At 47.0% G+C, this 25,723-nt stretch overlaps 1 protein-coding gene across 2 annotated transcripts; it reads left to right on the top strand.

The window, feature by feature from the left end:
- Positions 1-2,169: 2,169 nt before the first annotated feature.
- Positions 2,170-24,802, top strand: FST (follistatin). Of its 2 annotated transcripts, none has more exons than XM_056848727.1 (6): positions 2,170-2,263; positions 4,677-4,868; positions 8,929-9,147; positions 10,493-10,717; positions 22,600-22,830; positions 23,647-24,802. In XM_056848727.1, the coding sequence occupies exons 1-6, from the start codon at positions 2,182-2,184 to the stop codon at positions 23,727-23,729; spliced, it is 1,032 nt and encodes a 343-aa protein (XP_056704705.1). In that variant the 5' UTR covers positions 2,170-2,181; the 3' UTR covers positions 23,730-24,802. The 2 variants fall into 2 exon arrangements, with proteins under 2 accessions (XP_056704705.1, XP_056704706.1); XM_056848728.1 differs by lacking the exon at positions 23,647-24,802 and adding an exon at positions 23,354-23,467.
- The last annotated feature ends 921 nt before the right edge of the window (positions 24,803-25,723 follow it).

Here is a 25,723-nt window from a genome sequence, read left to right as displayed (position 1 = left end):
AGGCCCCTCTTCCCCACCGGCGGGAGGGTTGGGGGGGCGGAGCCAGGGGAGGGCGGGGCTTGGGAAGGGCGGGGCTTCAAGGCCACGGAGCCCAGTTGCCAAAGCGGCCGTTTTTCTCCCGGGGAGCTGATCTCCATCGGCGGGAGATCGGCTGAACTAGCAGGAGGTCTCCTGCTACCACCTGGAGGTTAGCAAATGCAAAATAGCAGAAAAGCAAGCATTCAATAAATGCAACGTATGTCTTTGTTCAATTTAGGCATACAGTTAACATACAATTATATAATCATTGGCTGTGCAATATTGTGCTGGATAAATCATAAACAACTCGTAATTACAAATGTCTGAATCCCGTTCAAAGAGTCTTTTATCCAGCACAATATTGCACAGACAATGATTATATAATTGTATGTTAACTGTATGCCTAAATTGAACAAAGACATACGTTGCATTTATTGAATGCTTGCTTTTCTGCTATTTTGTATTTGCTAACTAACTGTATAGCAGGCTAACCTTTATTTACCACCACCTGGAGGTTGGCAACCCTACCCGGCGGGGGCTTCCGCGAGAGGTTCGGCCTCGGATCTGCCGCGCTCTAAAGGCACGTTCCCCCCCCCCCCAGCCACTTTCTCCAAACTCAAAAACGAGCCCCCGTGCAGAGTTTGGAGAATTCAGCAAACCCAAGGCAAAGCCTCCCGTGCGTTTTCGCCCCTCTCGGGCCGGTTTTGCAAACGCGCGCTCCAGCGGCCGGGGGATGCTCGCCGTCGGGTTCCTGCGGGACAGCCTACGTCGCCTTTCCCCCCCCCCCACACACACACACACTGCCCGTCCCCCCCACCCCATGCCACTCGCATGCTCCAAACGCCCCCGAGTGAAAAGACTCACACTCGGGACATTAAAGCGGGTCTTAAACTTTGATTTGTTTCTGACTGGGGGGGGGGGGAGAGAGAGGTGGGCGCGCCAGACGCGCCACTACCGCGCGGAGGTGTGGAGGCTCCGTCGTTTCTGAGCAGCAGCCGCGGCCTCTGGGGCAGGGGGGAGACGCCCCCCGCGCTGGGAGACAGGGACGGCCGGCCCGTGGAGGCTCCTTCAGGCGGCCCGGCCCCCCTATCTCAAGCCAGCCCCTTTCCAAAGGCCGCGAGCCATGGGGTGGTTTGCATGGGAGGTTTTGCCTTGGGTTTGCCGCTCTCCAAATGCACGTTTCCCCCCCCCCCATCTGAATTCTCCAAACTCTGCATGGGGGGCTTATTGTTGAGCTTTGAGAATTTGGATGGGGGGAATGTGCATCCAGAGAGAGGCAACTCCAAGGCAAAAGCTCCCGTGCGTCAATGGCCATTGATGCACGGGAGGTTTTGCCTTGGATTTGCAGCTCTTTAGAGGCACGTTTTTCCCATCCGAATTCTCAAAACTGAAAAATAAGCCCCCCATGCAGAGTTTGGAGAATTCAGATGGGGGGAAATGTGCATCTAGAGAGCAGCAAATCCAAGGCACTACCTCCCATGCATAAGGGAGGGTCTGGGAAGGTTACTTAACGGAAAGAGGGGGCCACAAAACACAGGGGGGGGGCTGGTTCCGAAAGCGGGGCGAAGCGGTTTCGAAACGTTTCTGGAGCGCCTGCGGGAGAACCCCGCCAGCAGCGCCGGGCGTTCTGGTTCCCCATCCTTCGTTTCCCTGCGCCTGGCTTTTAGGGACGCGAGCGGCTCCTTCCTTTCTCCCCTCTCTTGAAGCCAGGCGCTTGTATAGTTGCCTCGAAACGCAGACACACACCCCTTCCTGCTACTAGGAACCCAAGAGGCTCGGGCAATCCCTCTTTTGTAGATTTGTGTGCGTGGGTGCCACCTTCCCCCCCCCAAAAAAAAAACCCACCCCAAATAATTGGAAAGGTTTTCAGAAGGTGGAAAATGTCACCTGATTCACACTGAACTTTGTCAGCGTCCCCACCCCAACACACACTCACACACACATACATAGACACACGCACACATTAGGAGACCGCCCACCGCAGACCCCCATAGATTTAAAGAGAGACTGCATTCAGAGCCTGACGTTCATTCAATAGAGCGATCATAAGCAGGCGGGCGGGCGGGCTGGCTAGCTGGCTGGTGTTGCTCCGGCGTCCCCTCGCCTTACTTCTGCCACTAGAGGTTGCCTGACTTCTTTTCCACTGGGGGAAATAAACTAAGGATGTTAAATCGGAGAATCGTCCCGGGCATGGTTTTACTACTGACGTTTTTCTGCCTCTTCTTAGAAGATCAAACAGCACAGGGTAAGAGGAAATGGACGCGCATGTGTATCTTGTACCATTCATCTCTCTCTCTCTCTCTCTCTCTCTCTCTCTCTCTCTCTCTCTCTCTCTCTCTCTCTCTGCTATCTATCTTATTCTTCTCCAGAAAAGTCTCTTCTCCCCACCCCCCCAGTTGTGAAAACTAAGGCCATTTACGCACGGGAGGTTTTGCCTTGGATTTGCCGCTCTGTAGATGCACTTTTTTTTTTCTCATCTGAGTTCTCAAAACTCAACAATAAGCCCCCATGCAGAGTTTTGAGAATCTGGATGGGGGGGGGGGAATGTGCATTTACAGAGCGGCAAACCCAAGGCAAAACCCTCCCGGGCATAAATGGCCTAAAGCTGCAGTTCCAAACCACCAGCCCGTCCCGCTGAACTCAGGAGGACTTACTTGTTGAGTAAACTCGCTTAGGATCGCGCTGCGCGGCTGGTTTGGGCAGAAGTGACAGGGCGGTCCGCCGCTGGGAACTCGCCCGTCACGGGCGAGATGTCCCACCAGCCTCGTCCCCCTGGCATCGCCCAAGGCATTCTCGGTGGCTTTTCAGCGTGCGTCGCTTCCACGCCGTTTGCCTGCGTGGGGCACCGCACCAGCTCAGAACTTTTCTGAGCCCGGCGGGGTCCGAAGGTGTGCGCCGTTTCGTTTGCGTTGAAGGGCAGTTTAGGGCGCTAAAAAGTATCCGGGGAGAAGGGTAGCGAAGGACCCTCCCGTTCGAGGAAACGGCCGAATCGGTGTTTTTCTCTCTCTGTCTCTCTCTCGAGTTTTTGTTAAGTTTAGAGGACCCGCGCCCCTCCCCTCCTTCAATTTTATTTCATTCTGTGAATGAACTTTCCAGTGTACTACACTATTTCACAACTGGGAAAGGATGCCTTGCGTGACGATTTAGGCGTAGATTTTTTTTTTTAAGGGGTGGAAAACCCACCCAGACCTCCACAATTACAAGCCGGAGCGTCTTCCCCCTGCTTCCTCCCCCCAATATTGGCTGCTTCAATGGGGAAATGGATACTTCTATAGTTCAGACGCGGGTGACTTATCGGGGCTGGTTTTACGCACGATTCTGTCTGCTTTACCGCCCTGTTTAGAAAGCCTAAAAGACTCTCCCGGCTGATTGGAAAGTTCTTTAAAAAAATAGGGTTATTCTTGGGTGGAGGCGGTTTGAGTCGGGAGCCGTGTCCGCCTGCTGAGTATTTTCCGGGGCGGTGGACCTCTCGCCCGCCTTCCTCCTGTTATTCTTAACCGTGCCCAAACCCCCGCTGGAATAAAGGAGCCAACCCGATGGGCATCGTATTGAGCGAGATGCGAAGTCACACCGGCAATTCAGTCGAGGCTCATTCCAACCAAATTCTCAAAGAAGCGCGGGGGGGGGGTGTGGGGGGGGTGGAAGCGCCGCTCAGATCAGTTTTCTTGGCTCCGGTCCCCGGGGAGCAGACAGCTCTCAAGGTTGCCCGTCGGGCGGTGCGTCTGGGCGCGTCTGGGACCCGCGCGCCTTTGAAACGCGGGGCCTTTCCAAACCCTCCGAAGCCGGAGAGCCCTTGCTAGCCCGGGTGTGCCGGCGGGCTGGTCTCCGTCCTGCTCTCGGGGCTGCAGCCCACTGCCCGGCCCGGGTTGGCTGGTCTCCCCCACCCGCTTCTCCCACCGCAAGCCATTGCTTCAGCGGAGCGAGATGCGGAGATGGCGAAAGACCGGGGGTGACTAGCAGGCAGGGCACGCAGGAAACCGTCCCACGAGTTGGTTGCGCGGATTAATTTTTTATTGTGTTTGTGGAGCGACGCGGACCAAAGCTCGCTGCTTAATGCCCAGCAATCCCCTTTTCGGGGTTCTGTTACATTCAGACATGCAAACACAATGCATCACGTAAATATCCAAACTGTTGCTTAGACAGTGGCTTCGTCCGAATGTCAGCCACCGTCTCTTTACTTTCACAGTACTTCACTTTTACAGTATTTTTTCTTTTTTTAAGAAGAGGGTTAGATTGGGCAGGAGAGGGAAACGGCCGGTTTCTCCCTCTCCCCCGCTTCACGTCTCCCTCCCTTCTTCTCTGAAAAATGCGCCCGGATCGTTTTCAAAACCTTGTCACGTGCCGCTAAGCCCCCCTGGTCCGGCAGCCCCCCCCCCCAGCCCACTGGGTCTGTAGCTTCCCCCTCCTGAATAACGAGGCGTCACACCGGTTTGATCAGGATTGTTTGAAACGGCGCTTCCATTGGTTCCAGCGGAGCAGCTTCGGGTTATGAAACGGGGCAAATTAAAAAAAAAGGGGGGGGGAGTAAACAGTCTAGTAAAAGTCAATGAAAGCTGCACGTGTTGTGTCTGGGTCGCTTGTAACTGACACTGATATGGCTGGGTCTCTCTCCCCCCCCTCCCTCTCTCTCCCCCCCCTCCGCCCCCTTGCAAACGCAGCTGGGAATTGCTGGCTCCGGCAAGCCAGGAACGGACGCTGCCAGGTCCTCTACAAGAATGGTCTGAGCAAGGAAGAGTGCTGTAAAACGGGCCGGCTGACCACTTCGTGGACGGAGGAGGACGTCAGCGACCACGTGCTTTTCAAGTGGATGATCTTTAGCGGGGGGGCCCCGAACTGCGTTCCCTGCAAAGGTGGGTTGGGTTCTTCTCCAGCAGAAAAGGAAAGGAGGCTGCGTTGCGGAGGGAGGCGCTCGGTCGTCCCCCTTAAGGTATGAACAGTGAGACAGAACTGGTGGCAGCGCCTCTGAACGAGCGCAGGGTGCGTTTCCCCTTCCCACTGTGTCACTTGCAAAGAACGAGTCTCCAACACCTGGGGATCAAGGAGAGGCGCGTCCAGAGGAAAGAGGCAGGGCAACCAGTCAGGTGGCCAACCTCCAGGTAGCAGCTGGAGATCTCCTGCTATTACAACTGATCTCCAGCCGATAGAGGTCAGTTCACCTGGAGGAAATGGCTGCTTTGGCAATGGAAGACTATGGCCTGGAAGTCCCTCCCTTCCCCAAACCCCGCCCTCCTCAGGCTCCGCCCCAAAACCTCCCACCGGTGGTGAAGAGGGACCTGGCAGCCCTAGCAAGTGCCACCAGGTTTAGCTGAGTTCACCATCCATTTTTCTAGCCATTAAGAGCTACCTTTATCCTAGGGCTCCTTCTTGTTTAATCCTTTGAAAGGAACTCAAGCTATGCACAAGGTGGGGAGGACTCTTGGTGCGTAATCATAAGTACTGATGCAGATCCAGCCTCCTCCATCGAAGCCAGTTTAAGAAGCTCTTCCAGAGGAAGAACCACTTAAGCTGAAGGAAGGCTCCAAACTTTGCTCAGTGGAGGACAGGATACATCCCACCTAACAGCTTTTTCCCAGGTAGGATTGCCAAATTTCCCCCTGGCCTAGACCGCCAAGAGGAGGAGATGAGGGGGATAACATTCTGGAGGACAGGGTCACCTTGGGGGGCCCTGGAGCTAGGCTGGTTATGGGTTGTATTTTCATGTGATGTTTGGTGTGGGTTTAGGTCTGTGTGGGGTGGGAGGACAGAAGAATCCTTGTCTATGAGCAGTGGGGGTGTTGGAAGATGGCAACTCTACTCCTGCTATTGAATATTGGTATCAAAAATGCATTATGGGCCTGAACTCTGGATCAAATTAAGCCTGATTTAAAGGAGGGAAATGTTGTGTTTGGTGTTTTATCACTACAGTGCCAACAGTGTTTGAAGCCGGAGTGATATCATGGTTACAACAGGGGTTCCCAATCTTGTGAGTCTCTTTGTGCTTCTAGAAACATGAGAACAGGGATTAGGCACTAGGGTTGCCAGGTCCCTCTTCGGGACGTTTTTGGGGCGGAGCCTGAGGAGGGCAGGGTTTGGGGAGGGAGGGACTTCAATGCCAAAGAGTCCAATGGCCAAGGCGGCCATTTTCTCCATGTGAACTGATCTCTATCGGCTGGAGATCAGTCATAATAGCAGGTGTTCTCCAGCTAGTACCTGGAGGTTGGCAACCCTATTAGGCACCTACCACAAAAGGGCTGCCCTGATGAGGTGGGCCAGTCACAAAATGCTTGGAAGTTGCCAGCCAAGCAGTTGTTTCTGAATGGGTTATCCTGGCAGACAGAAAGTTAATACCTCATGGGTTCTTCTAAAAAACCTCCTGCTCCAATGAGGAGGAGGAAAATAAGGATGGTGTAGATGGCCCGGGCTAGCCTTGATCTCATCAGATCTCAGAAGCTAAGCAAGGTCAGCCCTGGTTAGTATTTGGATGGGAGACAACCAAGGAATACCAGGGTTGCTGTGCAGAGGAAGGCACTGGCAAACCACCTTTGTTAGTCTCTTGTCATGAACCCCCCCCCCCCAAAAAAAAGGGGTCGCCATAAGTCGGCTGCAACTTGAAGGCACTTTACACACACACACACATTTCCTCTCGGGAAGAGATGTTTTGGGGAAGACACAAATGAACACCAGTACACCTATCACTGGGACCCATGGTTTCCATGGGCACCACATTGGGAATCACTATTAGACTGTTGAACTAGGATCAGAGAAAGCCAGTTTTGAACCCCCAATTTGCTATGGAAGCTCACTGGCCCATCTCAACCTAACCTCCCTCACATGAGGAAAAAGGAGTTAGGAGGATAAAGTGGAAGAGGAGACAATAATAACGAAAGCCGCTTCAAGTCCCAGCTGGGGAGAAAAGCAAGATGCAATTTTTGTTGTTGTGTAAGAACTGTGAACTGACGCTGCGAGAAACAATCCCCAGCTTATCCAGATGACTCTGGAATCCCAAGTAATGGACTGGAGCCAAGGCGTTCATATGATACACACAGCCTTGGGATTATTGTGGTATAAAGACAGGGACAATGTCAGGGGCATTGGATGAGCAGGCCAGATTCTGCAAGCCCAAGGAGGAAGGGTTGAGACATGGAACTGGTACGCTCTAAGTTTTCTTTAACAGAGATTAGACATCCTGGCCTACAATCAGTGTGGTAAACAGGTGATGTTTCCTACCCTTTCCATCTGTGTTTATCCAGGAGTGACCTTCTAATCCAAAAATAGACCCCCACAAATGGTGGAAGCCACTACCATTAATCTACCAGGTTGATATTTGTTCAGCTTTAATAGTCCATAAGACTTGTTTTTATTATGTATGTTTGTAATCTCTTGTAGCAGCCCAAACAGCACAGACTGACGTGATGTTGTCAGAGTTTGGAAGCTAAGCAGGGTTGGTACTTAGGTGGGAGACCACCAAGGAAGACTGGGGCCACTGTGCAGAGGACAGTAGGGGTGTGCAAAAAAACCAAAATGGTAAAATTCAGGTTCAGGTTTATTGGGCCCAATTTTTTTCGGTAAACCCGAACCCGAAATTTACCGAAATTGCTTCCCCCCCCAGCTTATTTTCGATTCGGGTTTATCAATATGCACAGCCCTAGAGGACGGCAATGGCAAACCACCTCTGTTCATCTTGTGCCTTGAAAACTCCATGAGGTGGAACTTCATGGGGTTGCCACGAGTTGGTTGTTACCCAGTGGCACACTTTACCCTTTTTAAAAATCTTTTAGCTGCCTTGGTGACCCTGATGAGGGCAGAAGGTCAGCAAATAAATTTTGTAAATAAATAAGTATATAATGTACCAGAAGCACAAACAAGAACTAGGAATGTGTGCAAGGCCAGAAACTCTGTAATTTCTTTGATGGAGTGTGTGTGTGTGTGCGTGTGTATAATCAGCCAGCGTGGTGTTGTGGTTAAGATTGGTGGTTTGGAGCAGTGGAGTCTGATCTGGAGAACCGGGTTCGATCCCTCACTCCTTCGTATGAGCGGCGGAGGCTAATCTGGTGAATTGGGTTTGTTTCCGCACTCCTACACACAAGGGTGACCTTGGGCTAGTCACAGTTCTATTAAGAGCTCTCTCAGCCCCACCTACCTCACAGGGCGTCTGTTGTGGGGAGGGAAGGTGATTGTAAGCTGGTTTGATTTTGCCTTAAGTGGTAGAGAAAGTCGGCATATAAAAACCAACTCCTCTTCTTCTTTTGATTAAAATAAAGCTAAAGAATAGCCAGAAGTTTAATGGTGTAAATATTTCTGTTGTCTTCTGCTATCGAAACCCAAGTTTAAGGGGAACCTAACACAAGCAAGAGGTTAAACAAGACCCCAAGGTAGTATTAACTGGGTAGTTTGGGCCTGCCCTGAATTCCATCCGTTATGAGAAGTTCTTTTAAGGCACTTTGGTATTTGCATGAATAACAGCGCAATCCTAAATACAGTTGCACCTTTTTAGGCCAATTTACTTCAATGGCTCTAGAAGGGTATAAGTGTGCTTAAAATTGTATTGTAAACTATACCCAGTACTAGTTGTTACAATTACTGTGGAATACAAGAATATGATCTTGTGTGTGAAACACCAGCATAAGAAACATATGGAAAGCAACGGAGTTTACAGCAAGTGTGTATATTATTCTAAGTTGCATCTAAGCATTTGATCAACCACTTTTAAGTAAATGGGCTGTTACTTCGTTTTTTACATTATAGTCTTTTGCTGGGGTGGGGGATTGTGTTTTCTGGGTCAACAAGAAAATAATATCCTGTCAGGAGCCGGCTGTGGTTTGTAAAGTTGTGGTGAGCATTCTTCAGATGGGTATTCTGGATGTTATTAAAGCAACGTTTCTGGGCTTTGCTGTCTCCGCCCCGCTCCATTCCTTCCCCCTTCCTCTTTAGAAACCTGTGAGAATGTGGACTGCGGGCCTGGGAAGAAATGTAAAATGAACAAGAAGAACAAACCTCGGTGTGTCTGCGCTCCGGATTGCTCTAATATCACATGGAAGGGCCCGGTGTGTGGCTTGGATGGGAAAACCTACAGGAATGAGTGCGCCCTCTTGAAAGCCAGATGTAAAGAACAGCCAGAACTTGAAGTCCAATATCAGGGCAAATGCAGAAGTGAGTTTCTAACAAAGCTATTCTTTAGATAACAATGAGGGGAGGGGAAGCAGGCATGGAAAAAGAGGAAGATCGAGCATTGTCTGGCACAGTAAAATCTTAATCCCCTTCAAAGCCCATTGAAGTGAATGGGGTTCAATTAGGGTTGCCAGCTCCAGGATTGGAAATACCTGGAGATTTTGAGGGTGGAGCCTGAGGAGGGTGGAGTTTGTGGAGGGGAGGGACGTCAATGCCATAGAGTCCAATTGCCAAAGCGGCCATTTTCTCCTGGTGAACTGAATTATATCGGCTGGAGATCTGTTATAATAGCAGGAGATCTCCAGCCACCATCTGGAGGTTGACAAGCCTGGGTTCAATAGAGGCTGCATAGTTAAATGTTTAGCATGGAACAATAGCATTGTGACTCCTCTACATTAATGCAATGTCTTGATTTCCAAAATAATAACACAAGGTCATATTTCCAAAGCAGACAAGAAAATTAACAGACATATAGTGCAATGCTAAAGACCCTGGGACACATGCAGCCAACTTTTTCAGTGTTACCCAGTTCCCCTCCACACTAAAACCTCTGTCCCATGTGACTTCTGTACATGCAGGTCCCATGATCCCCAGCATAGCCCCCTTCTCCCTTTTATATCAACAGAAAAGCTGGCTGGCTCCAACCCAATTACCTGAAAGCCATCACCACCACCCAGATACTGATGAATTTATTTTTACAGACGTGCGCTTAGGATAACAGCAAAGATCAGGAATTATTCATAGTCTCCAAACTTTCCATTCTGGTTCCAACTGCCCTGAGAAAGCAAAGGAGCCTGTTTTCCCTCTTAACATTGGGATGACACTACAAGTCTGTGAACTTCTGCAAGTAGGATTGCCAACCTCCAGGTGCTGGTTGGAGATCTCCCGCTATTACAACTGATCTCCAGCCGTTAGAGATCAGTTCACCTGGAGAAAATGGCTGCTTTGGCAATTGGAACCTATGGCATTGAAGTCCCCCCCAAACCCCACCCTCCTCAGGCTCTGCCCCAAAGATCTCCCACTGGTGGAGAAGAGGGGCCTGGCAACCCTATCTGCAAGCAAACTGTGTCTTCCGCCACTGAGCTAAGGCCTTCCTATACCCTCACCACAAATGGCACCTGACTGTTCCTGGTCAAAATCATAGCTGATCTTGGCAACTATTGCATCATCTGTGCTACAGTTGTATGTAAAGTATAAGATCACCTTGTAAGTTTCACATAAAAAAGAAAGATGCTGAAAGCTTCTAAGATGGACTTCACATTGTCCTCCATACCAATGGTGGAGACGGGTCCCATTGCTTACTGAGCTCCCCTCTCTTTTGTTTCAGAGACCTGTAGGGATGTCATATGTCCAGGCAGCTCCACGTGTGTGGTTGATCAAAATAATAACGCTAACTGTGTGACCTGCAATCGGATCTGCCCAGAGCCTACCTCCCCTGAACAGTATCTCTGTGGGAACGATGGGATAACGTACGCTAGTGCCTGTCACCTGAGGAAAGCTACCTGTCTGCTCGGAAGATCCATTGGACTAGCCTACGAAGGAAAATGTATCAGTAAGTATGGTTTGGGGGAAAGGAGTCTGAGAGGTTATGTGAAGAAAGCTCTATTTGTAAAACAAGAGGGGCAAGATGAACAGAAAGGAAACTAGGCTGTCCAACCTGAAATCCCTGACTCATAGAATGGATGGGGCTCCCTAACATAATGGAAAGGGGCATTTCCCAGGAAGAACGGGCATGCAGGGATGTGGTTAATCCTAAGACCAAAGAGGTACTAAACCATTCCCTCAACTACTGGTTTTCTTCTATAAATGCCTTCCAGGCTGTTTTAACTTGATTTAAAAAAAACAAAACACCACTGTTCCAAACTGGAAAGAAGTCCAGTTGAGAGAAAATCAGTTGGCAAAGCAGAGGTTAAGTACCTTCTTTTATACCCACCCAACTTACCATGTCAATTTTCCCAACCTCACATTCGCATTGTTACTACAGATGCGGGATTTGGAACATCTAGCAAACTAGGCACTAAGGGAGACTAAAGGAAAGACTAATTATGTTGCAGAAAACTCCCAGATACTGTATCTTAAACTCTTCAAGCACTGAAAAAGTTGTTGTTAATAATAATAGCAATACAATTATTATTAGTAAATATCTGGTCACTTGAGGAAGTTTACCAGTGTGTGGGGCGGTGAACAACTGACATCCCTACTCTAGTGGAATCCTATGGGAGCCATTTTTTCCCCTGACTGGTGATTAACAGACCTTTGCAGAAAGGCTCAATTCTGGTTGCATGGGTAGGGTTGCCAAGTCTCTCTTCGCCACCGGTGGGAGGTTTTTGGGGTGGAGCCTGAGGAGGGCAGGATTTAGGGAGGGGAGGGACTTCAATGCCACAGAGCCCAATGGCCAAAGCGGCCATTTTCTCCAGGGGAACTGATCTCTATCAGCTGGAGATCAGTTGTAACAGCAGGAGATCTCCAGCTAGTACCTGGAGGTTGGCAACCCTATGCATGGGACTCTCAGAAGTGGGCCCTCTGAAGGACCGTGGACCTTCCAGAGTGGACAGCCGCTATTTCTAACTGTGTGGGAAATAGGTCATGTACACCAGGAAGACTGTGAGAAGGAGCTAGGGCCCAAAGGATGCTGAACCATTACCTGGCTTTATGGTGCAAGGGTGAGCCTAAGACCGGTTGTATGTCTTACTAGAGAGCATTTACAGGATGTGGAAGGGTCTGGCTGAAGGCTATCTAAGCTCTGCGTGTTGGCAGAGGCCAACTAGGAAGTAAAAATAGCCTAAAACAAACCAAGCGGATCAGCCCTAGAGGCACCACCAATGGGCATGAGTGTACCCATTCCTTCCTCCCATAAACTGGCAGCTATTGGTCAGCTGACACTGATCATGAATGCTGCTGAATGGTCTGAGTCCCTGAGGCACTGGCAGCGTTGCTGAGTCTGCAGGAACTTTCCTGAGGCAGCAGGAAATTTCCATGTAAGTTAAATGGTCAGTCCATTCATCTGTGGTGGCCGCAGTCCTGAGAAGACAAATTAAAGTAATTGCTGAAATTCCCAGAGGGGGAAATTATACTTTGGCCATTTTTGCAGGGCTGTTTCCCTCATGCTCACCCCACCGACTGCTCCGGTGTTTCGTTTTGATTATGCATGCCTTTCCTGATCGTCAGAGGTCACCTCGCTCTCTCTGTGTGTTGGCGCGTGTTTTGCCCGTGTTTTCAGGATGCTGTTTTAGTGAGAATTCGGAAAACGCGGGCAAAGTGGGCAAAAACTGACGGGGACAGCTAGGCGACCTCTGACGGTTGGGAAAGGCATGTATAATCAAAATGAAGCACTGGAGCAGTCGGTGGGGGTGACCACGGGGAAACTGCCCTGCATAAATGGCCTTTGTTTGGTGCTGTATAGAACAAGGAAGGGATGCCATCCTTATTGTTCGTTCATCATGTGTGTAGCTATTTTGATTTGCAAAAATGCTTTGTCGCCTTTAACCTCACAAGGATCACTATAATTTCCAGTTTTAAAGGTGACAAAATAGACTGAGAAAGAAGGATTCATTGATGAATCCGTGTCAGCAGTCTGAATGCAAACCATCTCTGGCTCCAATTCCAACTCTCTATATAATAGGACTACAATGTGATATTGCAATAGAAGAAAGGCAGGGGTGGTGGTGAAAGGGCCAGCAAAACAGGAATTAATGACACATCATTTATAGTAATTTGAATACTGGCTATTAACACATAGGCTATCTCCACTAGTGATAGTGTTGCCAGGTGCCCAGTGGTGGCAGGCAAACGCCCGGTAATTTGCCCCTCTGCTCGCTGACCACCTGAGGGTCGGCGGGCAAACGTGCGTGCACGCGGCACTTCCGGTTTGCAACTGGAAGTGCCGCCTCGCGAGGAGCCTTATGCCACTCAAACTCTTAGTTTGTAAAACATTAAAGTACAAATGAGCCTGTAAGACAGTATCCAGAACAATGGGTTTTGATGCAGGAAATCTAGATTCAAGCCCCTGCTCCCCTTGCTTGCTTGCTTGCTTGCTTGCTTGCTTGCTTGTATACTTATATCCCATTTTTCTCCTCCATGGGGACCCAAAGCAGCCTACAATATAAAAAGCCCAAAGCGGCTTACACTATAAAAAATACACGATAAAAATATAGTAGAAATAAACCAAAGGAAGGAGAAAAGCCTGGGGAGTTTAAGAACATGTAGCAGAAAAGGACCAAACTCACAATTAAGCCTACTACATGGCCTTAGGGAACTCAAGCAGCATTAAGAAGTGTAATACAAAGCATGGCTTGCTCATGATGAGAACTAGCCATCAAGTCCTCAGGCTTCTGCTTCCTACCCTCAAAAGAGTCAAAGATTTCCTGGTTTACAACTAACCACAACTAGTGATGTCCAAACCAGCCAGCTTAATAAATTGTAGCTTGTTACTTGCTTATAAACCAGGATATTAAGCCACAGTTTAACCCTGGTTTAAAGTCCTGGTTTGTAGGTAAGAAACAAACCACAGTTTGTGAAACCCTGATTCAGTCTTTTGAGCAAATTGCAGTTAGTTCTAAATCAGTTTGCAGTCATGGCTTGGCGCACAGTAGAAGGAGGGAGGAAGGAAAAGAGTATTTATTTAAAATATTTTTATCCCATCTTTTCCCATCAAGGCTTACATAGGACAAGAGTCCAAAGACTTGTTCTGTCACAACAAACCTTGGTTTGCAGCCATTTTCTCTCACCATAACATAGTTGAGAGAATTGTTGTGAGATTCAGACTGAAATCCTAAGAACACTTAATTGGAAGTAAGCCTCTTTGAATAAAATTGGACTTACTTCTGAGTAAACATGTTTAGGATTGCACTGTAAGCCTGCAATCTTAAAAATTCCTTCCTGGAAGTAAGCCCCATTGACTAAAATGGGACTTTTAGGTAAACTGGTTGGGATTGTTCTTTAAAGCCTAGATATCACAAATAACAAATTAAGTCATGAGCTGATGTCTAGGATATACTTAGACTGCAAATCAAGACTGAATGTTCTTCCGTACCATAAAATTCCCCCTTCATAGAAAATTATCATGACAGGTACAGGCTAGGTACTTCTCCCTGCTAAGTAGTCGTCTATATTCATGGTTCTTTTGCGGGGGGGGGGGATTGTATAAAGAGGAATTCAGTCATATGAACTTCCATCTGCAATCTAAAGTGATACAATCCAGATACAGGTTTACCAGCATATTTGGTAGTAGGTACAATTATGTCTAAAATGCCAGTTTGAGCTTTTTTAATTGTAACAAACAGTAGTAAATACATTATTAAAGCAATGGGAATGGATAATTTTAGAGGAATATCATACTGCCTACCCCATACCTCCAGAACAGACATAAGGCTTTTTTCAGGCTAATAAGAAAGTTCATGGGAAGAGAAGCATGTTTTCCATGGACACTTGTATAAAGTACTTTGTTCCCACCCCCATACCATACAAATTTACCCCTAAACCTTAAAGTTTCATAGTGGAAAGGTTGGAAGTGGATTTTGAGCTGAAAGTACTCACTGGTTTTTTTCCTAATATTTTTTCAATGGCAAAAAATCCCCCACATATATTTCAGTTCACCATTACTTAACCTTGAGGTCTTAATTGCTGTCAGTTACCCTCAATGATGTCATCAGGTGGCCAGATTTGATTAGTGATGTAGACTTGTGATGTCATCCTGTTTACTATATGATCCCTAATTGGGTAGGATCAATCTGATGACTAATTCAGGAAGGAGAAAGAATAAATCGCCAGGAAGGGAAATCGAGCCAAAGAAACAGCAGCCAGAAGAAACAGGATGAGGGAAAAGTGAATTTTTAGGAGAAATTTCCTCTCTACCAAAATCGCTAGTTTTGGCCCAAGAACATTAAATGAAATAATATTGGCATATGCCTTGCATAACACATTCCATTTCCCATTTCCCACACCAAAACCACTTCACAGCACAAAGAAATGGTACAGAATGATTTAAAGGCTAAGTACGAATGCACTTATGGAATCCAGAGGTCCAGATCTGGATCAAGAAAACCTTCCCTTAATTCCAACTCATCATTACTGAGGGCCAGTCTTTGCCTCCGCTCCAACTGGAACCCATGATATTTTATCATACCAGGCCTTTGAAGACATTTTCAAACTACCTGGCTTGTGCTTAACAAAACTGAATTCCAATGGAAACATTACCCTAATGAGAGTTTAGAGAAAATATTTTTAACGTTAGTCAAAACCAACTTTTCTCCCTTAAAAATCTTAAAGCATGGAATATGTGAAATCATCAACATAAAAAAACACCCAGACATCATAATTGTCTGTGTAAATCAAAGCATCCCTACGATCAGGGATTATTATATTTGAGAGACTACTTTCAATCCCACTAGAATTAAGCATATATGCTTCCACTGATTTCCGTGGGATAGATTTAAACATAGGTCCATTCCATTTAGTCCAGAGTATGAAGTATTTATTTAGACACATATACCTCTGGCTTTTTTCCCCAATGGGAATCCAAAGCAGTGTTCGACATCATTCTCTTCCCCTTCCCTCCTAGATCCACAGCCATATCCTGTCAAGCAGATTACACTGAGAGTATGTGACTGGCCCAAGGTCACACAGCAAGTTTCCATCTCAGTGTCGGGATTTGAAGCTGGACACCCCAAATTGTAATTTGGCAATCTAACCAGGGATGTTGAACTCATTTGTTAAAAGGGCCGCCAGACATGACATATATGTCACTTGGTTGGGCCATGCCATGCCTCACCAGCCCAGATCGAGAGTGGGGTGGGGTGGCTGCCTCAGCTGGTGAACCTGTAGCGGGCTTGCCAGCTCAGATTGGGACTCGGGGGGGGGTGGCTTGCGGGCCTGATAAGAGCTCTCAAGGGGCTGGATCCAGCCCATGGGTTGTGTGTTTGACACCTCTGATCTAACCATTTCACCATGCCACTGAATTAAACAGGACGACTCTAAATAAGTGATTTGGGGGTGGTTCATTATTTCAAATTATATATTTCAAACTAAATTCACCGATAGATATAAAGGCAATGGATACAATCTTGGAAGTTTTTCCCCCCCTGTTGTTGCTAAGAGACTGACCATGGCCAATGTTGGTACCCCTCCACTGTTACTGGGCTAAAGCAACATTCATGGGCTAAAAGCCCACTTTATCTGATGCATAAAGTACCAGCCTTGTGGATATGCTTAGTTAATTATACTCACTAGTGTGTGAAAGGCACATTTTATGACATATCTATGGAAAGCTAAATATATCCAAGATAAGCGTAACCACAGTAGTAATTGGTGATAACACATTCTTCTTAGGTTTGCTGTGCTAAACTAATATGTCTGATGTGTGAGAGGGCAGGGAAACGTTTCTCCCCATTTAGGATTTCCAAATCCTCCCTGGCCACTGGCGCGGGGGTGGGGGGGTGGGGGGTAGGATTGCTAGCTCCAGGTTGAGAAACTCTTGGATATTTGGGGGTGGGCCCTGGGGAGTACAGGGACCTCAGTGGGATATAATGCCATTGAGTCCACCCTCCAAAGCATACATTTTCTCCAGGGCAACTGATGACTGTAGTCTGGAGATGAGTCGTAATTCTGGGGGATGCCAGTCTCCAGTTGGGACCTGGGATCCCCCAGAATTACTGGCATCCCTATCCCTGGAGACTGGCATCCCTATCCTCATTAGACCCCATACTGGATCACAAGTTAGATTTCAGGCTTGGCATCCTGGGTGGACCCCTTTGAGCATTTGTAGGGCTTCCTGAGTGCCCCCCACCCGCTCAGTGCCCCAAAGTGATCAAACCAGCAGCAGTGCCAATCCATTTGCTTCCCCAGAGTAGGAACCAGGAAACAATACTGGCATTGGGCTCCAGCAGCAGCTACTGCTTTCTGTCACTCACTCCATTACTTTCTTCCTCTCAAACCCCAGAGGAGGAGACTCATTGTGACACCCACAGTAGGGTTGCCAATAGGGTCACCAACTTCCAGGTACTAGCTGGAGATCACCTGCTATTACAACTGATCTCCAGTCAATAGAGATCAGCTCACCTGGAGAAAATGGCTGCTTTGGCAATTGGACTCTATGGAATTGAAGTCCTTCCCCTCCCCAAACCCCGCCTTCCTCAGGCTCCACCTCCCCACCCCAAACCTCCGCCGGTAGCAAAGGGGGACCTGGCAATCCTAATTGCCAACCTCCAGGTACTAGCTAGAGATCTCCTGCTATTACAGCTGATCTCCAGCTGATAGAGATCAGTTCACCTGGAGAAAATGGCCCCTTTGTCAATTGGACTCTTATGGCATTGAAGTCCCTACCCTCCTCAGGCTCCGCCCCCAAAATCTCCAGGTATTTCTCAACCCGGAGCTGGCCACCCCAACCCACAGCCATTGGCACAGAGCTGTTCTTCCCTCTGCTCTGGGGCAGATAGAAGCAAGCAAGCCATAGGAAACAGTTGGCATTGGTAGGGTTTCCAGGTTCCTCTTTGCTACCGGCGGGAGGTTTTGGGGGCGGAGCTTGAGGAGGGCAGGGTTTGGGGAGGGGTGGGCCTTCAATGCCATAGAGTCAGATTGCCAAAGCGGCCATTTTCTCCAGGTGAACTGATCTTCATCGGCTGGAGAACCATTGCAATAGCAGGAGATCTCCAGCTAGTACCTGGAGGTTGGCAACCCTAGGCATTGGGTGCCAGTAGCACTGCCTGGGGCCTACCCTGGAAAACCAAAGTTAGCAAGCAAAGTTAGAGCCAGCCTGATGCTGGTAGCTGAAGCAAACGTGAGGAATTCCATGACTGAATCCCACAGTCATGTTATTTAGATCACAAAATTAGCTGGTGTTGGGGGCAATACAGATCAGCAACACAGTGATGTGGAAGAGAGGATTCAAAAGTGCAGCCCCTCCACCCCCACGCATACCAGTGTAGGTGGAACTATGTACGGGAGACATGGCAGCAGACAGGAACAGAAATTGAGTGACGCAGAAGGAAGACACAGATTAAAGGAGCAACGAATCAGGGCGTTGAAATCAGACCCAGAAACAACAGTGGAGAGAGAGGAAAAACAGGAGGGAGTCACAGATGAGGCATAGCAGGCTTATTTTAGAGTTTGTTTGGTCTATGTGAGGACGGAGCGATTCTTAATAATAGGAAAGTCCTCTTGCAACATGATGACAGCGGTTTTGCAGCAGAACCCAGTTTAAGGGGTGCAACTTAAACCAACAAGACAGCAAGGACATTTGAAGTGTGGATTAAGGCCTGAAACGCGTAACGCCTGTGGATTTTACTGCAACTAATCTAGCCCAGACACCAAAGTGCTGGATGAAGGAAATCTCCCAGTACAGGCTGGGCCAACAGCCAAAAAATATTCCCACTATAATAGTGGGGAAAGAAGATATGGAAACAGAGGCAACAAGATGAAATAATGTTTTCATTTTCAAGCTATTCTGAGAGAGGAATCCAAAACTAAACCCTGATGAAGTAAAGTTAAGACCAAAAGAGCTGCCTTATCCGAGTCGCCTGTTGACAGCAGAAAGTCGGGAAGTGGAATCCGGGATGGTTGGAGCAATTTGGAAGATGCCAAAGGCTGGAATTGTGACAGTCCAAAAACTGCGGAGAGTGGCAGACTTGTCTGGCAAAGTTTTGTGAAGAGATTGCCGTCCGATCCAAGCTTTTCTGACATCCGACCCACATGGAAATTAAGTGGGAATCAACGGAAAGTCATCATGAAGCATGTGAGAACCTTAAGGACATCATAGCCAAGAGATCTGACTAAAGTATTATAATGACAGTGCGCTGCATTCGGGACGGGGCTAGGAGTTGCTGTGTAACAGAGTCAGCTCAGCAACCAACTGCATTAGCCAGCACAGCACTATCAAAAACGGATAGATTAAGAAAGTACTATTGTCTGTACTTTTTGGAATGGAGTGCTTCTCTCAGCTCAGTTTTGACCAGACAGTAGGTGTTCAGTTGGACTATAAGCCACTGGAAATCATAATGCTGAATCTGTTGTTGAGCTCCCCAAAGAAGAGAAATGACAACACATCCAGTACTACCTAAGCAAACATCTCATACTGGCAAATATGGCAGAGTTTACCTCACAGAGCCGTAAAGAGGGTTTCAGTAGAGGCGGACACAAAATTGATAAAGATGCTGCATTGCCTGGCGCCCTTTTCAGGCAGTATAGGAGACTCAGCTCGTGACTAGGGTCAAACACATTATCCTTGAAGGATGGCCTAAGGTGTGTGTGGCACCCACTACTTGAGGAGGTCATGCCTGATTTTTCAGTGAGGGACAAATTGAGTGTACAAGAAGGGATTCTTGTTAACGGAAGCAGAGCTACTATCCCTGATGAACTGTGCTTGGACATCCTGTGAAGTATACAATTGGGAAGGAAGAGATTACAGTAGATGGCATGTGTATGTTGGCCTGGCATGAATGGCCAGTTGAAAGCATATGAGGGATAACATGAGATCTGTTATTTGCATTGTGATAGACAGCAAAATGAGATGCTATGCCACCATGAGGTAGTAAGCCAGCCCTGAGAAAAATTATGGAAAAAGGAGGGCCACCTCATCGTTATGGAGTATTATTCCAATTTTTGGAAGATAGATCCACTGCCAGACACCAGATATCAAACTGACATACAGTTATTTGCCCATTATGAAATAGCTAATATTTTATTCTTAGATAATGGCCCATAACTTGTGTCAGAATAATTCAGATGCCCACAGGGAATTTGATCATCAGACATCTTCAGCTCCCTGTCCCAGAGCAACGAGAACGCTGAATGAGTTATCAGAAGAGCCAAGGGTGTCTTGATTGCACTTAGGAAAGAAGGGTGATCCGTATTTATCCATCCTGGACCAGTGGAACACTCTTCACGAGGTTCAGACAAGCCAGTACAAAGACCGATAGGTCAAAGACTTTCACATAAACAAGGGGGCTAGGAGAGCAGACAGAAAGACAAAAAGACGCAGAAAGAGGGGACATCAACCAGGAAGCAGCTCAACAACTACAGCAGGAAAAGGGTAGGAGAGACAAGATAACAGGTGCAGCCTGGCGAGCTTGGGTTATAGCCAAGTTCCTTTTATACACATGAGGATAAAAGTACCCTTAACGCCTCTTGCAGAAAGAGCCCTCTGGCACAGAGTGATAAGCTGCAGTAGTGCAGTCCAAGCTCTGCTCATGACCTGAGTTTGATCCCGACAGAAGTTGGTTTCAGGTAGCCAGCTCAAGGTTGACTCAGCCTTCCATCCTTCCGAGGTCAGTCAAATGAGTACCCAGTTTGCTGGGGGTAAAGGGAAGACGACTTGGGAAGGCACCAGCAAACCACCCCGTAAACAAAGTCTGCCTAGTAAACGTCAGGATGTGATGTCACCCCATGGGTCAGGAATGACCCGGTGCTTGCACAGGGGACCTTTACCTTTTTAACACCTCTTGCTGATTCCAGAGCTGATTTTAAATCCAACAAGGAAAAAAGAAAGACATATATTTGTATTTGTCTTTTTCTCCCATCAGGGCTAAAAAGAACCCTGGAGGGGAAACTGTGTTTTCAGTCAAGGATGTTAACACTCCCCTTCTGTTTTACTGTGGCCTAGATCCATATTGTCATGGCTGTCTTTTGCAGCTATACTATAGTCAAGGGAATCTGCTCCTGCATCCCAAATATCATGGGGTCAGTTTGGCCTTTGGATGTACAAGTCTTTCAGTTTTGGCAAGTACGTTTGAACTTTCTGTTATTTAACTGGGCACTTCTAGTGTCATAGAATCATAGAATTGGAAGGGACCACCAGGGCCATCAAGTACAACCCCCCCCCCAAAGTCTACTATCCTGAGTAAGGCAAGCCGGCTATTTATTGTTCTACCTGCCCCCTTGATGTTATCCTTAGGAAACCTATCGTGTTGCTTGCCTCTTGGATCTTAAAAGTCAAGGACAGAGGTCTTGGCACCTTGCAATTGCCAATTTATGATATTTTCCAATACTAGAAACTGTCTTCATGCCCATGGTTGTCTCAGAAGCTTGAATGGGAATTGGTACACTGGCTGTTGACCACTTCTGAGCTGGAAGAGTAATATTACACGAAGACTCAACCCTAGGAACGTTTATTCAGCAGTAAGTCCTGCTGAATTTCATGAAACATGCTTCCGACTAAGTTTTAAGCAATAAATAGCATTACTAAAGATTATCAGTTGCCTCTTACATGGCCATTTTGAATGTTGATGAACAGCAATTATATTCAGTGCAGTCCTGTACATATTGGGTTGGATCCAGCCGTCTTTTTCACTGAGTTATTCCCAGTTCTCCTCCTTACTATCAGCCCTGTCTCACTTGGCTTTTGTCCATGCAAGTCTCATAACAAGCTGCTTTTCTGGGTTGTGAGGATAAAATGGAGGAAAGGAAAATAACGTAAGGCACTTACGGTTGTCGTTGGGGAGAAAGGACGGGGTATAAATGAAGGCAATATATAAATGAAATAATTCCCAGGGACACAGCCATGTTGAGTGATCCAAGGGATCCCCTCCTTCCCTTTTAATACACTTTCAGCCCTGACTCTGGCTAGTATTTGGATGAGAGACCTTCAAGGAATACAGGGTGATGCGGAGGCAGGCAATGGCAAACTACCTCTGAAGTCAGCTGTGACTTGACGGCAAAAAACAAACAAACCAGGGAATACTCACCCCCAAAGGCGGGCACAGAGAATGGCCTCAGCAGAAGGAGAAGTCACTACCTTTCACCCAGAGTTTGCAGCCGCCACCCTCAGTGCCTTGAGCTGAATCTTTTTCCTCTGTTCAGTTAGCCTCACAAATGTTCCCACCATAGGTAACGCCTTGCCTTCTACCATGACATCAAGAATAGGTCCAGTCTGACTTTTTTGCTTTGTATGAAGGATGAATTGGTCAGGTCCACATACATTCTACTTCTAGGGTTACCAACCTCCAGGTGCTAGCTGGAGGTCTCCTGCTATTACAACTGATCTCCAGCCGATAGAGATCAGTTCACCTGGAGAAAATGGCCGCTTTGGCAATTGGACTCCATGGCATTGAAGTCCCTCCCCGCCCCAAACCCCACCCTCCTCAGGCTCCACCCCAAAAATAGGGTTGCCAAGCTCCAGGTACTAACTAGCTGGAGATCTCCTGCTATTACAACTGATCTCCAGCCGATAGAGATCAGATCACCTGGAGAAAATGGCCACTTCGGTAATTGCACTCTATAGCATTGAAGTCCCTCCCCAAACCCCACTCTCCTCAGGCTTTGCCCCCAAAACCTCCTGCCAGTGGCGAAAAGGGACCTGGCAACCCTATCTGCTTCTCTCCCATGTTCTTTCTGGTTCCCAGTGTTGTCATCTTTCACTGCTCCCACCACTGCCCCAGAGGAAATTTCTGACTCACAGACTTATTTCCCTTTCTCTGCCTCTTTCTCATGGGACATCTCTTGTAGAGGCAAAATCTTGTGAAGACATCCAGTGCAGTGCTGGGAAGAAATGCCTGTGGGATTTTAAAGTGGGCCGAGGACGATGCGCCCTTTGCGACGAGCTGTGCCCGGAAAGCAAATCAGACGAAGCTGTCTGCGCCAGTGATAACACCACTTATCCCAGCGAGTGTGCCATGAAGGAAGCGGCCTGTTCCCTGGGTGTGCTTTTGGAAGTCAAGCACTCAGGATCTTGCAACTGTAAGTGAGATTTTTAACCTTGCAGGGACTTTTTTTTTTAAGGCAAAAAAACCCTACCCACCCTCCCTAGAATAGTGAAGACTGGCGTCTTTATTAAACTTAAAAGGGAACTGCAAATAAGAGAGATCCTATAGAGAGAGATTTATATATTATACAGACTTCTTGGTGCTTGATAAGAAGCAACAGATAAGACAACAGTGGACATTTGGGGCGGGTACCTTTTCTCTTGGTAGGAAGGCGCCTGTTATCATCGTCAGAGGGTGGCCCTGAAATGCATCTTTTCTAGCTATTTCCTGCCCTCCCTTAATTTTGTTTGCTTTTGTGTGCTTTGCCGTTTGCTCGATTAACCCTCCGCCACAACCTAATCGCACCCTCCCTTCCCCCCCCCTCCTGAAACCAGCTTAACCCTTTAACCCTGCGGGCTGCTGACCCCCCTTGCAGTTGCCTCTGAATGAAGGACTCCAACAAAAAAAAAGCCGTTCAAAACCTAGAACACAAAAGAGCACTTTTTATCTAATTTCAGGAATCTGCCAATATAAAGCTGAGCCATTGAGTCTTCAGAACTTTGCTGCAATTATGACTTCATAGATTATATGTCACGCACACGCGCACGCACACACGCCAAAACAAAACAAAAAAACTTTATTGCGTAACAGCAGATGCCAACGTGCATCGCGCCACAAGCCACGTTTAAAAACAAAAAAAAAAGCTACACTCTCTTATGCAGGGGGCTTTGACCACAAACAAAACTGAGCTGCTTCTGCCGCTGTTGTTTTCCGTATTTAAACAGCAGCTCCCCTGTATTCTCCTATCTAGCCATTAATGAAGATCCAGAGGAAGAGGATGACGAAGATGACCAGGACTACACCTTTCCTATATCTTCCATTCTAGAGTGGTAAAACTTCCATCACTGTTGGGACACTCATTGGGCAAGAGATACAAAAAATGTCCATACTGTACATACGTGTATGCTTATTTATTTGGGGGAGAGAAAAAAAAGTATACATATAGTTGAGTCTTGTAGACATTTATTTATACTGTGTCATGGTTTATAATTTATACATAAAAATTGTCTGGTTGACTGTACACCCTTTTTTTGGAAGAAATTTAATCGTTATGGGATGAGCAGTGTTATTTATTGTGAGGTCTCTTGCTTGTAAAGTAAAGCTTTTTTTTTTCTTGTAAACTATAAATCCATTCCTTAGAGCTTAACCTCCCCTCCCCTTCACAAATCTTATTTCCTCGTTTCCACCAACGTTAACTCTTTTCCACTTTAACAAAACTTTGCATGTCCGTTTCTGTTACATTTTTTTTAATTTATTACGTTTCCTTCTTGCCAGTTCTGTACATACACATACGATCCCTCGGGTATTTGTTTACAAGGAATCTTGACTGACCAAAAGACGCTGTAAATTGACTTAACTATATATTTTGGGTGCAATGACGCACTCTTTAAGGAAACCTCTGCCCCACTTTTAGCTTGCTGTTCTTCTGATTACATCATGTGTTGTGGTGATCTCAAAGTACTGGACATTTATATTGTACTATGAGAATCCTAGACCCAAAGAAATTGGATTATGAAGGCTGTTAATAGTGATGTGGCTAAATGTAACGAGAGTATAATTTTTTAAAGATACATTTTCACATGCATCAATGTTCATTGGGTGTTTCCTTGCATAGTCCTACTTTTTTTATGTAAGAAAACCAACAAAGCTCCTTGTTGTTTCTCATTCAAAGTGGTCACAAAATATTATATCACAAACTTTATCAGTTCAAGTTTCTTGCTTTTCATAATACTTTTTTTTCTGAGGCAATTTTATATTTTCAAACATGGCGAGTTAAATATAAATTCATTTAAATATATAGTTTTGTACTTTTCTACCATGTAAATGTGCAATGTATATAAAAGTTATAATGTGTATTTGTAAATAAATTATGAGTGAAAAATAAAAAAAATGGATTTTTCCCTATACATTGGCTTCAGCTATTGGCTGCTTAATGTGTTGTATGATGTGTTGTATGGAGTCAGACCACTGGCCTATCAAGGTCAGTATTGTCTACTCTGACTGGTAGCAGCTATCCAGAGTCTCAAGCAGAGGTCTTTTTCAATATCTGTTACTTCAGAGCTAGTAACTAAAGATGCCAGGGTTGCCTTTTTCCTGCTATGAGTGGGAGATGCCCCACCCCCTGCTCCCATCTCCTGCAGTGGGTGGGAGGAAAAAAATTGCCTTTGGGCAACAACATCAGTGGGCATTATAGTCCGCTCTAGTAATTGCCAGAAACTCTATGGCTTTACCATAGAGTTTTTAAGCAAGTGTAGAGAGGTGTGATGACATATCAGCTTTTCCTTGGAAGTCATCTGACAGCACACATGCCCCTGCCTTTCCAGACTCCAACGTTGCCAGTGACTGGATGGCAACCCTGGAATGGGAGGCCTTCTGTATTTGCTCTACCACTAAACTGTGTCCCTTTGGAATACATTTAGGAATATGAGCTCTAGTCTACATCATGCAGGGTATCATTTTGACTTTTTCATTGGGTACAAAAACATCTAAAGCCAGCACTGGATGTGCTCCAGCAAAGAGTTGGTATATTCCAGGCATGACAATAGGGTGTCCATTCCAACTTGGGAAATTCTTGGAGATCATAGAATCATAGAGTTGGAAGGGACCACCAGGGTCATCTAGTCAACCCCCAGCACAATGCAGGAAATTCACAACTACCTCCCCCACCCCACACCCCCAGAAGAAGAAGCAGAGTTGGTTTTTTAATATGCCGACTTTCTCTACCACTTAATGGAGACTCAAACCGGCTAACAATCACCTTCCCCTCCCCACAACAGACACCCTGTGAGGTAGGTGGGGCTGAGAGAGTGTGACTAGCCCAAGGTCAC

Source organism: Euleptes europaea, chromosome 4, assembly GCF_029931775.1.
Source record: "Euleptes europaea isolate rEulEur1 chromosome 4, rEulEur1.hap1, whole genome shotgun sequence".
In the NCBI taxonomy this organism is placed as follows: domain Eukaryota; kingdom Metazoa; phylum Chordata; class Lepidosauria; order Squamata; family Sphaerodactylidae; genus Euleptes; species Euleptes europaea.
This window is presented reverse-complemented; position numbering and strand designations above follow the sequence as displayed.

Bases quoted from the DNA above. Each gene is read 5' to 3' on its own strand.
- FST (XM_056848727.1), top strand. From the start codon at position 2,182: ATGTTAAATCGGAGAATCGTCCCGGGCATGGTTTTACTACTGACGTTT. The intron at 2,264-4,676 runs GTAAGAGGAAAT...TTGCAAACGCAG, and splicing joins AGAAGATCAAACAGCACAGG to CTGGGAATTGCTGGCTCCGG. The intron at 10,718-22,599 runs GTAAGTATGGTT...CATCTCTTGTAG, and splicing joins CTACGAAGGAAAATGTATCA to AGGCAAAATCTTGTGAAGAC.